The sequence below is a fragment of the Oncorhynchus mykiss genome, chromosome 26, assembly GCF_013265735.2.
Source record: "Oncorhynchus mykiss isolate Arlee chromosome 26, USDA_OmykA_1.1, whole genome shotgun sequence".
Lineage (NCBI taxonomy): Eukaryota > Metazoa > Chordata > Actinopteri > Salmoniformes > Salmonidae > Oncorhynchus > Oncorhynchus mykiss.
This window is the reverse complement of record NC_048590.1, coordinates 17439713-17458039: the sequence shown is the minus strand read 5'-3', so window position 1 is coordinate 17458039 and position 18327 is coordinate 17439713. Positions and strand designations below refer to the sequence as shown.

Sequence of the window (18327 nt, the reverse complement as noted above, 5' to 3'; positions counted from 1 at the left end):
GTCAAATGTCAGGCGATGTCTCATCATTATTGCGTCAAAGAGGCATGGTTGAATGAGTACACCAAATTACCTTTAAAACAGGGCAAACCAGTAGATTTGTTATAAAGCCCACAGGGCCTCGCTGAGTGTATGACCTGAAGTCGTGGTGCCATAATTTGTGCTGCTGTGCTTTGGCTCTGAGGGTCTCCTGCTGGATCCGGTGCTCCCCTGGGCTCTCAGCACAGCAATGAGCTCATACTGTGTCACTGATCGGTCACCAGCCCCGGCTCTCCTCCCATTGTCTCCAACACATATCACACACAACCTGTCAATGGTAACTCTATATTCCATAGTCTGACTGGTAATACTCGTGGCGTGCAAAATATATTCCATTAATACTGTATATTAAATCAGAACGCATACTGTACACGTCAAGTCATTTAAAATACTATTCCAATGGTACAAGATCTTTTATTAAGCATTAGAAAAAGATACAATCCTCTGTACACTGTCTCTGGATAGTTGTTTTAGGGGAGGGGCCATACTACAGGAAACTGTGGACATGTTTTACACTCTCCCTTTCACCACTTTTTTTGGTGGGGGGTCGCACCCAGCCTGTCATGCCAATGTGATATTCAGGAATTAAAGTAAGATTATTCATCCAGCTTTACCACCACAGTAATCACCCCATGATCATTTCAAAATCAGTTTTATATGGATGCACATCCGTAGCTGGCCATTTTACATGACCAGGTCATGCCCAAACAGCATCAGTTATTTTCCCACTAATCCCTACTTTTATGCATTTAGCTCTTTGTTAGAAGGTCCTTCTTTGAAAATGCATTGAACCAGTTAGATAAGCTAGTAATATTACCCACCTAATCATTGGTGTGACCTCGTGAATATGGATATAGGCTGGGGAGGTACAAGCTGGACTTCACACATTGTAATCCAACATGTAGAATAGTGGCACATTTACAAATATAAGGGATTTAGTCACCAAAAAACAACGGGTTCCATTTTCCCCCCCAAATTCCTGACTTTGAATAAATTTATAAATACACTCTCTTAATATCTCTTTCATATACATACAGCTATATATATATATTTATATATATATATATATATTGTTTATATTCAATTTGTAAAATTATGTGTAAATCACAAACATAATACAAGAGAGGTACAAACATTCAGATATGAAATGAGAAACTGCAGTTTTTAGAGCATACAATGGCCTTCTATTTACACATTCATAATTAGGCAGGAGATAACATAGAACATATGTTTAATACTCTCGAGATAAGTATCCCCTCTAAACAAGTGTTTTGTATTTTGTACCGGCAGTTCCAGTCGCAGTGAAGGCCAAATTTAAAAACACAACACTTCCATTATTGTGAAGCTGGCAATGAATTAAAGCTTTATCGTTGCCGGCGGGTGTTTCTCCTTGTAACGTAATGGCACGATAAATGAATTGTTTGGAGCCAAACACTGGTTGTTAACTTATGCATTGGCCTTGTACTGCCATCAACAGTTTGTCACGTTTGAAGATTCCATTTGGAGCAAAACATATACATCAATATTTTGGTCAGTGGGAGGTGAATGGATATGCATTACAGTACTTTCAGGGGTAACAACGTGTTTCAAGTCACCAGCAGCATGTTGACGTACGTGCAACTAGCCTTGAGGTTAGACAGTCTGCAACAACAAAGGATCCATATCGTCTTTGTTCTCCATATCATGTCGTGACCACATTGCTCTCCATATCACATTATGATAAGGATTCACTGATGTGAGGGAGTGCCTCCATCTCCGTGAGGACTTAATCAATTCTAATTCCTCATGGAGGAGGGAAAGGAGGAAATGGATAGTTTAATCGGACATTTCATGCTCGTTTCCTTTGATACTGTTGCATAAAGGAAGATTTCCAAGCTCCTTTTTAATGCGTATTTTGCCGTACACCCAGACATTATGTAACACTGCCCCTCACGGTCTCTGATTTTGGTGGTGGTATCTTGTAGAGGGATGACTGAAGTCTTGGCCTGGCCTTAGTCCACAGACGTTCAGCTGGGCTTTTTGAAGATTGTTACCACGTTTCAGTGGATACGAATTAGTCCTTGTTGGTCATCACAATAAGGGTCCAGGGGGGAAAAGAAAACAACTGAGACATGTTTGGACTCCATAACTTTGGCTGATCTCAGATTCTTCGTTTGCCCCATCCTCACATTGGCCATCATTCTCATACTGTATCATTTGGACGTAGCTGACGATGTTACTATTCTTCTGTGGCTAAGACATCTCCGAGGAGCGTTGAGTGTGACATAAGTTGATAAACATGACTGTGGAGGCTCCCTGTGGAGGCTCCCTCCTCCTGTTCTCTGTAACCACTCAGCCCTCCAGATGTCTTAGTAATATTACCCCTCACCATATGTATGCTCCAGCTCATCTTGTTCCAATATTCTTATACTGGCACATGAGGAGATTCTTAAAGGTCTTCTTGAAGGTGGCGTTGCAGAGGGCGTAGCAGGCTGGGTTGATGGTGCTGTTGACGTAGCACAGCCAGTAGCCGATGGCCCACACAGTGTCCGGGACACAGGAGTGGCAGAAGGTGCTGATGAGCACCATGACATTGTACGGGGTCCATGTGAGGATGAAGGCAAGCAGGATGGCGAAGATGGTTTTGGTCACCTTTTTCTCCCTGGCTGCCATTTGGCGCTTCCTCTTCACCTGGCTGCGGGCAATACTGGCAAACTTGCGCGCCACCTTCCGGGGGCGGTTGACTGGGATAGAGCGGGTCTCGCCCCCCTTGATGGGTGGCTGAATCTCGATGGCAGTAATGCACTCGTCACCAGCCTGCTTGGTTACAATCTTGATCTTGGACCATTTAGAGGCAGGGTTGAGTTTAACGGTTGCCGCTGCAAGTGCAGGTTCAGGTGCAGGAGCAGGTGCAGGAGCAATGCCAAGGCACCCCTCGGAAATGGCTTCACTGTTGGCCCTCTCCTTGGCATTTTTGGGGGCAATGCTGGCTGTGCTGGAGCCATTGGAACTCTCTTTCTCTTCTGGATTGACACTAGCGTCAGCCTTGGTGGAAACAACAGACACATCAATCTTGCCATTCTTCACAGCTTCACCGGTGTTGCAGGACTCCAGACTGGGCTTGGGGGACGGGTTGTTGTTATTCTGTCTGTTAAGGATGTGGCTCTTGAGTGGGTTAGGTATCTTGAGGCCCTTCTTCTTTTTCTCAGCCTCGGGCTTCTGCTTGGACACCCGGCTGCGGCTGGCCAGAGAGATGTGGATGTAGAGCACCATCATGATGACCACAGGCAGGTAGAAGGCAGCGATGGCTGTGCCGAAAGTGACGGCAGGGTTGGAGAGAAACTGGATGTAGCACTCTCCTGGTGGAACCGTGCGTTCTCCAACAATAAACTGCCAAAACAGGATAGCAGGGGCCCAAAGAATGAAGGAAAGAATCCAGGCACCTGCAATCATCAGCCCAGCCATTTTGGTGGTCCTTCTGGCTGGATAGCTCAGGGGCTTGGTGACACAGAAGTAGCGGTCAAAGCTAATAATAAGAAGGTTCATGACAGAAGCATTGCTCACCACGTAATCCAGGGCCAGCCACAAGTCACACGCTACAGGTCCCAGGGGCCAATAGCCCACAATGATGTAGACAGTGTAGAGGTTCATGGAGAACGCACCAATGATAAGGTCTGCACACGCCAGGCTAAACAGGAAGTAGTTGTTGACCGTCTGGAGGTGCCGATTTACTTTAATGGAGAGCATCACCAGGATGTTGCCTGTGACAGTGACAAAACTAAGGGAGCCTGTAACCAGGGCGATGAAGACCATCTCCACGGCTTTGTAGGGGCTTCCCATCTCCTCCTCCCCCACCACACAGGTCTCATTGGTGCCAGAATCATTACAGCTGAGGTTGGCTGACAAGACATCCCTGGAAATGTTGCTCAGGGAGCCTGAAAAGGAAGCACAATAACAACAATATGTTAATTCTGGATGTGTAGTGTAGGAGAGTTTAAAAGGTTACTCCATCAAACTTCAAGTTATTAGAATAGTACACAATGCAGAACAGAACAACCAGGTTAAAGGTCAGTGGCCCAAGGCCGGGAACAGTCAGATCGCTATGATCGCCAGGAACTTTACTTTTGGTGTCTATTTTTAATTGTTGCGCTACTGGTGCTGCCTGTTGATGTTAGGTAGGCAGCTACAGTAGCTGAATGATGTTAACATCTTTGGGTTTTATTTCATTAAATGTATTTTATTTCATTTCATTTGAGTGCTTATGTCACCTACTAACACCCTGGTACTACCTGTAGCTCCCGTTCTCTGCAGTCTGAGAAAACACTGAGAGAGAAAGGTATGTGTTGCAGATTACTCCTTTGTAGAAGTCCAATGACGTGAAATAATGAAAACATCCCAAGGTTAACGCTGTAGATATTGTTATAAGGGAGTGTTAGACTATTGAAACATGTAACATTCAGAGTTTTATTGTTATTAATGTAGTTTACAGAGCGCTAAAATGTATTGCTGTTCTAGCTAGCATGCCTTTCTGTGATGCAAACGGTTAGCTGAGCTGCCGACTGATGCTAGCGTTGCATTATGGGAGATGTAGTTTTAGCCCTCTAAGGTCTGAATGGGGTAAAGGCGATTCCACATTGTAGCTTGTTTGTATTACAGTGTTTTTGTACACGAGTTGTTGTATTTTAATACTGTCAACACTGAAATGGATGTGTGTTGTGGGATGTGAGACAGGATATGTGTTTTACCTTTCTTCATGCTCCTGTGTAGAACAACTTGTCAGATGGTGCATTGGAGACTGATGTGTTCCTGTCCTGTCTTTTCACAATACTATTGCAGGCAAGGTTCTATTGTCTAAGAATTAAGATTATACATTCTTTGTATTAAGGACTGGTTATTATTTTATACTATACATTATGGCTTTATGTGTGAATGTGATTGTGTGAGTCTGAGAAAACACTGAGAGAGAAAGAACTTGTGAGATGGTGCATTGGAGACTGATGTGTTCCTGTCCTGTCTTTTCACAATACTATTGCAGATCAACATAAAAGCCAAAAAGACAGCCGTGGTGTCGCTCTTCATTTCTTGGTTCTCCTGTGGTACATATAAAGACCGCTACATTAGCACAAACCTCCCAACATATCCACTGTTATGTAACATCTTGCCCTCTGCGAAATGCTCTTCGCCAAGACATTTAATTATTTGAAATGAAATACACGGTATGAAAGTCTGAAAACATAAAGAACATAATACTATATGTTTTTACTTCTAAGCGAAGAATAGCCTGGTTGGGTGTTCATCCTTGGTTATGTGTTCTGGTTTTATGGTCATGTGCATATGCAAATTAGTATTTGCATTCAAAATGAGATATTGTGAGCTAGTGAATATGCATGCCTGAGTTATTTTACAGATACTTCAGTTTACCTAGCTCCAGAGGTGTGGACTCGAAGTTACATGACTTGGGCTCGAGTCACAAATATGATGACTTGCAACTCGACTTTAACTTTAACACCAATGACTTGTGACTTAACTTGGACTTGAGCCTTTTGACTCGACCTGACTTGATATCCTCCCCAAGCCCAAATATAAAAAATGATGCTATTAAAAAAAGTGTGCAGCCCATCAACTCTTCATTTAACGGATTAAAGTTAGAATCGGACAGCAGCCAATCAAATTGTGCCAGCTGAGAAAAAGTTGTGCGTGGCAGTGCAGAGGAACGTCGGCGGGTGAATTCAGATGGAGCCCTTGGAAAGATGATACCACAAATTATTGTTTTCGGATATAAAGACTACGCTGTATCAACAAAAAACGCATTGTAACTTGCAAAACATGCGGGAAGAAAATGACAGACGGAGGTGCAACAACTTCCAACTTTGTTTGACATTTGAAGCTGCACAAAGAACTGTAAGTCGTGGCTAATATAGCCGACAGCTATATCATTTATAACTTTGCTAGTGTAGCATGCAGGCTAACGTAACGTTAAATCAATGAGCCTCCACACAGTCATTCAGTGCGGGAACGTAATCATTGCACCCAAGATTGAGCTACAACTGGCTCGGCAGTTGGTAGCCCAAATCCTGCCTGATGTTACTGCTGTTCCTAAAATCATTGACATATGTTAGCCTACTGTACCACACACAGAGAAGGTGTGTGTTTGTAAGGTTGGGAGATTGTGTACAAGCCTACAGCGCCCGATTGCGATCTCCTCAATAGTCGGGGGGGGGGGGGGGGGGGGGGGTCTTTGTCATGGCTACCCATGTAAAATAGCGGCAGAAGAAATGGCAGCAGTTTTACGGGCGCCCAACCAATTGTGCTTTTATGTGCTTTTCTTCGTGTTATTTGTAACTTATTTTGTACATAATGTTTCTACAACCGTATCTTACGGGAAAAAAGAGCTTCTGGATATCAGGACAGTGATCACTCACCACGGATGAGACAAAGATTTTTTCTACAACAAGGAGGACGCAGAGGCCATTCTCCAAACACCCCACAGGGCCGACATCCCCGTTATTTGCAAGAGGAAGCGACGCAGGTACAGAGGACAAAGAGCCAAATGCCTTGTCAGGACCTGGAGAAGGCGAGTGTGAAAGCTGCCGTTACCGTCAACACTACTCGCCAACGTGCAATCATTGGACAATAAATTATGAGGTATGATCACGAATATCCTACCAACGGGACATCAAAAACTGTAATATCCTATGCTTCACGGAATCGTGGCTGAATGACGACATGGATATTCTTCAAAGTTTTCAGCTATACTTTTCGTGGTGGTTTATTTACCACCAGAGACAGATGCTGGCACTAAGACCGCACTCCGTCAGCTGTATAAGGGAAATAAGCAAATGGGAAACCACTCATCCAGAGTCGGCGCTCCTAGTGGCCGGAGACTTTAATGCAGGGAAACTGAAATCAGTTCTACCAAATTTCTATCAACATGTTAAATGTGCAACCAGAGGGAAAAAAATTCTAGATCACATGTACTCCACACACAGAGACGCATACAAAGCTCTACCTCGCCTCTATCCTCCTGATTCCTGCTTACAAGCAAAAATTAAAGCAGGAAGCACTAGTGACTTGGTCTATAAAAAAAGTGGTCAGATGAAGCAGATGCTAAACTACAGGACTGTTTTGCTATCACAGACTGGAACATGTTCTGGGATTCTTCCGATGGCATTGAGGAGTACACCACATCAGTCACTGGCTTTATCAATAAGTGCATCGAGGACGTCGTCCCCACAGTGACGGTATGTACATACCCCACCAGAAGCCATGGATTACAGGTAACATCCACACTGAGCTAAAGTGTAGAGCTGCCGCTTTCAAGGTGCGGGACTCTAACCCGGAAGCTTACAAGAAATCCTGCTATGCCCTGAGTCAATACAGGGCTAAGATTGAATCAAACTACACTAGCTCCGACGCTCCGTCTTATGTGGCAGGGCATGCAAACTATTACAGACTACAAAGGGAAGCACAGCCACGAGCTGCCCAGTGACACAAGCCTACCAGACGAGCTAAATCACTTCTATGCTCGCTTCGAGGCAAGCAACACTGAGGCATGCATGAGAGCATCAGCTGTTCCGGACGACTGTGTGATCATGCTCTCCGCAGCCGACGTGAGAAAGACCTTTAAACAACATACACAAGGTTGCGGGGCCAGACGGATTACCAGGACTTGTGCTCTGGGCATGTGCTGACCAACTGGCAGGTGTCTTCACTGACATTTTCAACATGTCCCTGATTGAGTCTGTAATACCAACATGTTTCAAGCCGACCACCATAGTCCCTGTGCCCAATAACACAAAGGCAACCTGCCTAAATGACTACAGACCCGTAGCACACACGTCCGTAGCCTTGAAGTGCTTTGAAAGGTTGGTCTCACATCAACACCATTATCCCAGAAACCCTAGACCCACTCCAATTTGCACACCGCCCAAACAGATCCACAGATGATGCAATCTATATTGAACTCCACACTGCCCTTTCCCACCTGGACAATAGGAACACCTATGTGATATTGCTATTCATTGACTACAGCTCAGCGTTCAATACCCATAGTACCCTCAAAGCTCATCACTAAGCTAAGGACCCTGGGACTAAACACCTTCTTCTGCAACTGGATTCTGGACTTCCTGACGGGCCGCCCTTAGGTGGTGAGGGTTGGTAGCAACACATCTGCCACACTGATCCTCAACACTGGAGCTCCTCAGGGGTGCGTGCTCAGCCCCCTCCTGTACTCCCTGTTCACCCATGACTGCATGGCCAGGCACGACTCCAACACCATCATTAAGTTTGCAGACAACACAGCAGTGGTAGGCCTGATCACAGACAACGACGAGACAGCCTATAGGGAGGAGGTCAGAGACCTGGCCGGGTGGTGCCAGAATAACAACCCATCCCTCAACGTAACCAAGACTAAGTAGATGATTGTGGACTACAGGAAAAGGAGGCCCGAGCACATCCCCATTCTCATCGACGGGGCTGTAGTGGAGCAGGTTGAGAGCTTTAAGTTCCTTGGTGTCCACATCAACAACAAACTAGAATGGTCCAAATACACCAAGACAGTCGTGAAGAGGGCACGACAAAGTCTATTCCCCCTCAGGAAACTAAAAATATTTGGCATGGGTCCTGAGATCCTCAAAAGGTTCTACAGCTGCGACATTGAGAGCATCACTGGTTGCATCACTGCCAGGTATGGCAATTGCTCGGCCTCTGACCGCAAGGCACTACAGAGGGTAGTGCGTACGGCCCAGTACATCACTGGGGCTGAGCTGCCTGTCATCCAGGACCTCTACACCAGGCAGTGTTAGAGGAAGGCCCTAAAAATGGTCAAAGACCCCAGCCACCCCAGTCATAGACTGTTCTCTCTATCTACTGCATGGCAAGCGGTACCAGAGTGCCAAGTCCAGGACAAAAAGGCTTCTCAACAGTTTTTACCCCAAGCCATAAGACTCCTGAACAGTTAATCAAATGGCTACCCGGACTATTTGCATTGTGTGCCCCCCTCTTTTTATGCTGCTGCTACTCTCTGTTTATCATATATGCATAGTCACTTTAACTATATCTACATGTACATACTACCTCAATCAGCCTGACTAACCGGTGTCTGTATGTAGCCTCACTACTTTTATAGCCTTGCTACTGTATTTAGCCTGTCTTTTTACTGTTGTTTTATTTCTTTACTTACCTATTGTTCACCTAATATATTTTTTGCACTATTGGTTAGAGACTGTAAGTAAGCATTTCACTGTATGGTTGTATTTGGTGTATATACCTGTTGTATTTGGTGCACGTAACAAATAAACTTTGATTGGATTTGATGTATTTCCATGGAAAAATAAGTAATAAATATATATATTTTTAATAACATTCATTATTTGCATAAATGTAATATACTAACTATTACTCTTGTTAAAAATATGAAATGGTATTACATTTGTTGAAGAGCACATTATGACTCGAAACTCAAAGTTTAGGACTTGAGTCCTAAATGAGCTTAACTCGGTCTTGCCTGTCTTGACTTGGGACTTGAGTGCTAAGACTTGAGACTTACTTGTGACTTGTAAAACAATTACTTGGTTCCACCTTTGCCTAGCTCCCATGAACAACTTAGCATACAAACGGTTTATGACATGAACATGGGCCTGGACAGCATTCCTGGTGAATTGCCTTGGGTGAAGAGAGTTTCACATTGTATTGCTCCTCAGTGATGTATTCTCCAGCATGCTCTGTGCAGCTGTCTGTTCATTCAATTAAGACATCACAGAGAATTAAATTAAACACAGCACTAAATATCAACATATCTTTCGGGTCATTTAGATTGACCCAAAGGTTCATTATTTAAGCCTCTCTAAAGCAGTTGAGTTAGATGTATTTTAAGGTATTTCCCCCTCGCATACTAATGAATAACAACAGATGGAAATACAGAAGCCGAGCCTGCGGTGTGACATTGATGTGTAAGAGAATGTGACTCTGAGCTCAAATTATCATGGATAACTATCTGTGTCAGCAATGGATCCTCCACATTAAATACTGAGGTACTGTGAATATAAAAGGCATCTCCCTAAGTTTCGTCATCGTCGGCAAACCACCCTGATAGTCAGCTGGAAATGTTCAGTTGTCAGCCAACTGTAAATCTTTGTAATGCAAACAGAAAAGTTACAGGGGTAAGTTCCGGCATAAGACACTTCTGTTAAAGAATACTAGCTTCAGGAGGAGATACTGTTGAAAGTGTACTGTCTAGGGCTAGACACTACTAAAGCAGTATCATTACGTATTCTGTTTGTAGTGTCGTAGTTTGGACACCCAACTGTATAAAACACGATCAAATAATACCAAAAACAACAACAGTAGAAATGCAAGGCAGGGCATTAGAACAACAAACAAACCCCATTCAATAAAGGAGATCAAATCAGACAAAACACCAGCTAACAACTTGCCATAATCCATATTACAATGATGTGTTTCTGCAACGTGTGTATGTCAGTGTCTTTAGAAGAGCTTGACGGTGTGATTGTGTGATATCATTGAAAGGCTGCCCTCTAATGGCAAAGCAGTGTTTTGCTAGGGGACACAGGAGATCTTATCAATAATGATCAAAGACATGGCCCCGGTCTTTCAGTCTGAATATAGGATGTGACATGCTGCTTTTAATTCCCACTGTCTTCTGTTGTTGTATACTGCTCTGACCTACAGAAGGTGGAACAGAGAACGAGGGGATTCGGTCCATAACCTGTTAAGTTCTCCATAACTGAGAGGCAGGAATCAAATGAAACCACCTACGGTCATATCATAGGTTTGTTCTTTTTCACTGTTCAGCCAACTTTGAAGTTAAAAATAACTCAGAGGAGATCAAACCAGTCTAAAATCCATATTACGCACTTGTGGGGGGGCGGTGACTGAATAACCCATTCTTTTTGATTCCAGCCAGACAGAGATGCCGGCTGCTAACTTTAAAATTGCTCTTAGTTTCAGTATCCTGCAGTGTTCAGGAGTAGTGAACTACATCTACTGTAGTTCAACTAATAATTGAACTACAATATGCAGTAGCTTGGTTACAGTAGTTAATTACGCTTTTGCCATGCTAACTAGCTAACTACTGGAACTACACACTACATTTTTGATAAGGAAAAGAAAATAAAGAATTTCCTTTTTTTCGGCAACAGACCTGCGTAGTTCTCACTTGAAACATAGTTTTTGTGTTTAAATTACACATGTTAACATTTGACTCCAGAGGGATCTGTTCTTGCAATTTGTAGTCTGACATTTCAGATTTAGATATGATGATTTTTCACGAAGTAGTTTAGATGATATGAAAGTAGTTTAGATGATATGAACTACTTTTTCAAAGTAACTTTAGTCAAGTAAATTATATTTTTCTTAAGGGTAGCTTTCGTATAGCTTAACGTTTTCTAGTGTGAAGTAATCAGTAGCTAGGTAAAGTACACACAGCGGCCAGCTTATTAGGTACACCACCCCATTCACGAAAATGGTTAGCTCCTACAGACAGTGATACAGGTGGTCATGGCTTGCTATATAAAGCAGGCAGACGGGCATCGAGGCATTCAGTTACTGTTCGATTAAATGTTAGAATGGGCAAAATAAATGACTTAAGCGACTTTGAGCATGGTATAATCGTCAGTGCCGGGTGCACCAGTTACAGTATCTCAGAAACAGCCAGCCTCCTGGGCTTTTTGCGCACAACAGTGTCCAGGGATTAAAGATAACGGTACAACAAACAAAAAACATCCACTCAGCGACAGTCCTGTGGGCAAAAACAACTCGGTCCTTGTCACCGATTGGCTATTGCAGCAGATGACCACACTGGGTTCCACTCCTAATCAGCTAAAAACAAGAAGAAGCGGCTCTAATGGGCACGTGATCATCAACACTGGACAATTGAGGAGTGGAAAAACATTGCCTGCCCTGACGAATCCCAGTCCCTGTTGAGTCATGCTGATGAGTCAGGATTTGGTGTAAGCAGCATGAGTCCATGGCCCCATCCTGCCTGGTGTCAATGGTACAGGCTGGTGGTGTAATAGTGTGGGGAAGGTTTTCCTGGCACACATAGGTTCATTGATACCAATTGAGCAACGTTAGAATGTCACACCTTGTAGAATCCATTCCCCAAATCATTCAGGCTGTTCTGGGTGCAAAGGGGGGTCCGACCCGGAACTAGATGGGTGTACCTAATAAACTATTTTAGAGTAGCTTCCCCAATGCTGGTATCTTGGCTGAACACACTTGTGTGAGGTTTGTGTTTTTACCAGGCTTTAAGCTCTGGAAATGTGAAGGAAAGGAATTCCTCAAATAAAGGAATGTGTTAAGTTAATGATGTAAAAATGTACCTCTGTTAAGTGGGGTGCTAATAGAGTCTACATCTCCCTCACAGCCACCCAGCTTGAGGAGACCAGTAACTTGGCTTTAAAGAACAGTGACTTGGCTTTTATAAGATGTGAATAACTGAGCCCACCGATCGAGGTTCTACTGTTCGGGTGTAAGCATGTAAGGGTTTCAGGGGAGTATACATAATTAAACAGACAACTTTAATGTATTTCAGGCCCTTACAAGGAATTATGCAATTAGAGTGAAATAGTTAAAGACACAGTAAGTAGATAGGTATTTTTCTTAAAGTGTAGGGGTTGGTAATGTCCACTGTTCCTGGCTCTAGCAATGTCATTCATTGTGGCATGACTGTGATATCCTCATGTCTAGCAGGAGAAAAGCAGATGCACTCCACTTGAAAGCCCTTCATGCCAAAATAGCTAAGACACAGCCGCCACGTGCCAGATACTGTGATTAGGCATTTTGGTCTTTGATACTGCAGGCAAAATACAATATTTGATCAAATACAGGTACAAATCAAATGTTATTTGTCACATGCGTCGAATACAACAGGTGTAGGTAATCCTTACAGTGAAATGTTTACATATACATGACGGGTCATTCAGCTCAGGGATTTTATATCAGTTTCTAAGTAAGTTTGATCCAGTTCCTGTTTATCTGATGTCAAGGAGCTTTCTACTTTAACGACAGCGGGTCACTATATAGTCCAGCAAACAGCCTTGAATCTGAGCCGGGCCTATTTTAAGAACGCATACCTTGTCACTTGTGACTGTGAGCATGTGCTTGCATACTGCTGCAGGGAGGGGGTACTCATCTTAGTCACCCCATCTTAAAGTATAGACGGCGGTATAGATTTATGAACTCGTAAGTGGTATAGACGGGATCCTCCAGGATAAGGCACTGGTGCATTATGAAATATCTATGAACATACAGGATGATATATTATGAAATGCTATCATAGGTCTAATGCTATATACCATAGAATCAATTATACATCATTGGTTTCAATATTTGATGAGTTGTTTGTGCCTGGCTTTTAAGTTAAAAAGAATAAGCATCAACAAATGTAGTCAATGGGATAGTATAAACTTGATCAGTAATATAATTTGCCAAGTAATTAATATTATCCGAGAATATGTATTTCACTGTGGCACTATTGCACCATTGGCCAAAAGTATGTGGACATCTGCTCTTTGAACATCTCATTCCAAAATCAAGGGCATTAATATGGAGTTGGTCCCCCCTTTGCTGCTATAACATCCTCCACTCTTCTGGGAAGGTTTTCCACAAGATGTTGGAACATTGCTGTGGGGACTTGCTTCCATTCAGCTGCAGGAGCATTAGTGAGGTTGGGCACTGATGTTGGGCGATTAGGCCTGGCTCACAGTCTGCGTTCCAATTTATCCCAAAGGTGTTCGATGGGGTTGGGGTCAGGGCTCTGTGCAGGCCAGTCAAGTTCTTCCACACCAATCTCGACAAACCATTTCTGTATGGATCTTGCTTTGTGCACGGGGGCATTGTCATGCTGAAACAGGAAAGGGCCTTCCCCAAACTGTTGCCACAATGTTAGAAGCACAGAATTGAATCGTCTAGCATGTCATTGTAAGCTGTAGCATTAATATTTCCCTTCACTGGTACTAAGGGGCTTAGCCCAAACCATGAAAAACAGCCCCAGACCATTACTCCTCCTCCACCAAACTTTACAGTCAGTAATATGCATTTGGTCAGGTAGCGTTCTCCTCCAAACCCAGATTAGTCCGTCGGACTGCCAGATGGTGAAGCGTGATTCATCACTCCAGAGAACGCGTTTCCACTGCTCCAGAGTACAATGGCAGCGAGCTTTACAATACTCCAGCCGACGCTGGGCATTGCGCATGGTGATCTTAGGCTTGTGTGCGGCTGCTCAGCCATGGAAACCCATTTCATGAAGCTCGCGACGAACAGTTCTTGTGCTGATGTTGCTTCCAGAGGCAGTTTGGAAATCGGTAGTGAGCTTTGCAACTGAGGACAGACTGTTTTTACATGCTTTGCACATCAAATCAAACTGCATTAGTCACATGCACCGAATACAACAGGTGTAGGTAGACCTTACAGTGAAATTCTTACTTACGAGCCCCTAACCAACAATGCAGTTAAAAAAAAATAAGAATAAGAGATAAAAGTAACAAGTAATTCAGCACTTGGCTGTCCCATTCTGTGAGTTTTTGTGGCCGACTACTTCGCGGTTGAGCCGTTATTGCTCCTAGACGTTTCCACTTCACAATAACAGCACTTAACAGTTGACCGGGGCAGCTCTAGCAGGGCAGAAATTTGACAAACTGACTCGTTGGAAAGGTGGCATCCTATGATGGTGCCACGTTGAATGTCACTGAGCTCTTCAGTACGGGCCATTCTACTGCCAATGTTTTCTATGGAGATTGCATGTCTGTGTGCTCGATTTTATACACCTGTCAGCAACGGGTGTGACTGAAATGCTGAATCCACTCATTTGAACACGTGTCCACATACCTTTGGCCATGTAGTATAGGTAAGTATTTCCCAAGAGAAAGCTATAGGCCTATACCTTAGTTATCCAGACTGTTACGGTTCCAGAGCCAGAGAGAGTTATTTCTCTACGTAACTTGCCAAAGCTGAACAGCAGGATGCCACAAACAGCAGCTGCTGCTGACAAATACTTCCATTCATTAATCAGGAGTTCAAACAAGGACTATAGTCACTATTTAGCAAAATAGGACAACTCCCATCTTCTGAGACACTTTCATTTTTATGAAGGATTTGAGAATAGAATATGAATCCGTGTATGCAGTATCATCTCTTACACTAATAAACATAAGGTTCAACACGCAGACTAAACTAAGGCCTAAATGAAGACCAAAACTAAGGGATTAGGGCAATCAACAACGAAAATAAACTTCACTTTGAGAAACAGACGCCTCACAAGTCCTCAACTGGCAGCTTCATTAAATAGTACCCTGCAAAACACCAGTCTCAACGTCAACAGTGAAGAGGCGACTCCGGGATGCTGGCCTTCTAGGCAGAGTTCCTCTTTCCAGTGTCTGTGTTATTTTGCCCTTCTTAATCTTTTCTTTTTATTGGCCAGTCTGAGCTATGAATTGTTCTTTGCAACTCTGCCTAGAAGGCCAGCATCCCGGAGTCTCCTCTTCACTGTTAACATTGAGACTGGTGTTTTGCAGGTACTATTTAATGAAGCTGCCAGATGAGGACTTGTGAGGCATCTGTTTCTCAAACTAGACACTCCAATGTACTTGTCCTCTTGCCCAGTTGTGCACCGGGGCCGCCAACTCCTCTTTCTACTCTGGTTAGAGCCAGTTTGCGTTGTTCTGTTAAAGGGAGTAGTACACAGCGTTGTAAGAGATCTTCAGTTTCTTGGCAATTTCTCGCATGGAATAGCCTACATTTCTAAGAACAAGATTAGACTGACGAGTTTCAAAAGAAAGTTATTTGTTTCTGGCCATTTTGAGCCTGTAATTGAACCCACAAATGTCGACGCGGTTGAGCCGTTATTCTTTAGACGCTCCAGGTCTAAAGAAGGCCAGTTTTATTGCTTCTTTAATCAGAACAACAGTTTTCAGCTGTGCTAACATAATTGCAAAAGGGTTTTCTAATGATCAATTAGCCTTTTAAAATGATAAACTTGGATTAGCTAACACAACATGCCATTGGAACACAGGAGTGATGGTTAAGGTAATGCTAGCAAACAGTATGTGCAGGAATCGTATTCTGAACTATTGAGACTGCACAGCAGGGACAGCCTCTCAATCCCGGGAAAGGATACCGTTGCGTTGGTGGTTTGAGATAAACAATTAAATAAAATATATATTTAAAAAATGTTTGGGGCAAAACGATCTCAATCGACATTTAAATTACTAAAACCAAATCAAAACCGCGTAGAAATGATAATGGACATTTATAATCTCTTCACTCTGTCCAGCTTACTAACAGTCATCAAAAGGAAAATTAGAGATTCAAGGAGCATCAGAAATTCCAAAAGCGATGGATAGAGGAATATTTTGTGCAAATTTTGACGGAGATGAATTATAATACATTTTAAGTACGGATGCGGCCAACGGGGCAAACGAGTTTGACACCCCTGCTGTAAAGGCTAAAGCTTGATGGGAACACACTCTGAGCTCTAGACATTACGGAGGGTCTAATAATAATGCTAAATTTAGGACGCATGGCTCAGTGAACTTCCCCTCTCCGTGCTGTAGGGATCCTCTGCTGTAAGCTGTTTGATATGGTACATGCTCTACCTTTTGATTCCCTTTATCCTCATTATCCAGGCCTCCGTGCTGTGCCTTGTAACTACCTGCAGAGAAACATCTCCGCCACTGGCACTACTCTGCTGGGCCATCAGGAATGTACTGGCCTTGTTATTAAAGGGACTGTAATGTCAAACATTGTTACTGTTTTCATTACCAAATAAACTTGTATTTAAAAATTATGGAAAACTTCTAATGGTGTGGTTAAAGGCTGAGAGAGAGAGAGAGAGAGAGAGAGAGAGAGAGAGAGAAAGTCTGTATGTCATGTTGACAGACATCATTCTAATTCAAATTATATGCATGCATATGAGATGATTAACCCTAACCTAACTAATTTATATAACAAAGTGGCTGTTTGCTGTCATACACATATTTTAGTTGTGGTCTTGACTGGCTGTTCTCCCTCCGACTTCTGTGTGGATTTTGTCTTTGTCACAGGCACTGTGGCAACTTGCAACAACAATACGTTAATTAAATCTGATCTTAGTTATAATGTCAGTAGCTAACTAAGATCAGATTTAATTAACGTATTGTTGTTGCAAGTTTGATGAGAGAGGATGCTATAAATAGAGGATGTGGCTACAAACAGGTATCGTGCAATGCTGATAGGCAACTGCTGACATTACAATGGGCTCCCGAGTGGCGCAGAGGTCTAAGGAACTGCATCTCAGTGCTAGAGGCATCACTACAGACCCTGGTTCGATCCTGGGCTGTATCACAACCGGCCGTGATTGGGAGTCCCATAGGGCGGTGCACAATTGGCCCAGTGTCATCCGGATTAGGGTTTGGCCGGGGTAGGCCGTCATTGTAAATAAGAATTTGTTCTTAACTGACTTGCCTCGTTAAATAAAGGTAAAAAAACAAAAACAATAGGAGCCATGCTTTCTTCAATTAAGCCTTATGTAATTAAAGCTGCTGCTGGAGAACAGCAGCATTGTGAATAATGAGGCCCTCCTATGAAATAGCAATGGACATGAACTTTGTGCTACTGTAGCTCTGAAATCAAATATAAAATATATGAGAGAGGGAGAGAGAGATGATCACATACCATGGAAAAGTGTAGTTATTGCTACCCATTGACTTGAAATAATCGGTATCATGTGCTGAGCCATTAGTGCTTTTTAAGGTTGGCTCAGTTCAATTTACAAAATAATCACAGTTTTAGATTTTTTTTCAACATTAAATGCATTATTAAATGATGGCATTACAACTTCTGAGAAGAATAGTGAACATTCAATGGCCAAAATGTTCCATTGTCTCTGTCAGGTCCACATTGGCTAGACATCAATAGAAAATGAAATAATACAATAATACAATATGCTTAGTTGACTTTATTATTTTTCATTCCTTTAAAGTCATAATCTCATCTCTGCTCAGGCAGTAGCAGCCAGCCAGCCAGACCATCTAACATTATCTCTGTGCTCCCCACACTGTACAGCCTTTGAGTCATCCTATTTAACTAGGCTAGTAGTTAGCTGTCTAGCTAGTAGCTGCAGAGCCGTCTCACAAAGTCACTTGACTAGTTATTCAAAGAACATAAAGCATACTTTCAAGACTGCTTATTAGCAATTACTACAACTATCAATCGGGTAGCGCTACCTCGGGAACCTTGTTGTTCTGTTGTGTACATTCCTCTCTGTTTGTAGGCTATCCGTCTCTTTCCGAGCTGGGAAGGGTGCGATTGCAGCCC

At 43.1% G+C, this 18327-nt stretch overlaps 1 protein-coding gene across 5 annotated transcripts in view; it reads right to left on the bottom strand.

Moving 5' to 3' along the window:
- Positions 1-430: 430 nt before the first annotated feature.
- The window catches only part of LOC110506316 (muscarinic acetylcholine receptor M4), a 165275-nt gene continuing 147378 nt past the window's right edge, over positions 431-18327 (bottom strand). For all 5 annotated transcript variants that reach the window (XM_036963976.1, XM_021585845.2, XM_021585846.2 and 2 more), the window contains one exon: positions 431-3950. In XM_036963976.1, the coding sequence (XP_036819871.1) occupies positions 2422-3950 (1529 nt within the window). In that variant the 3' untranslated portion in view covers positions 431-2421. The remainder of the gene's footprint in view (positions 3951-18327) is intronic.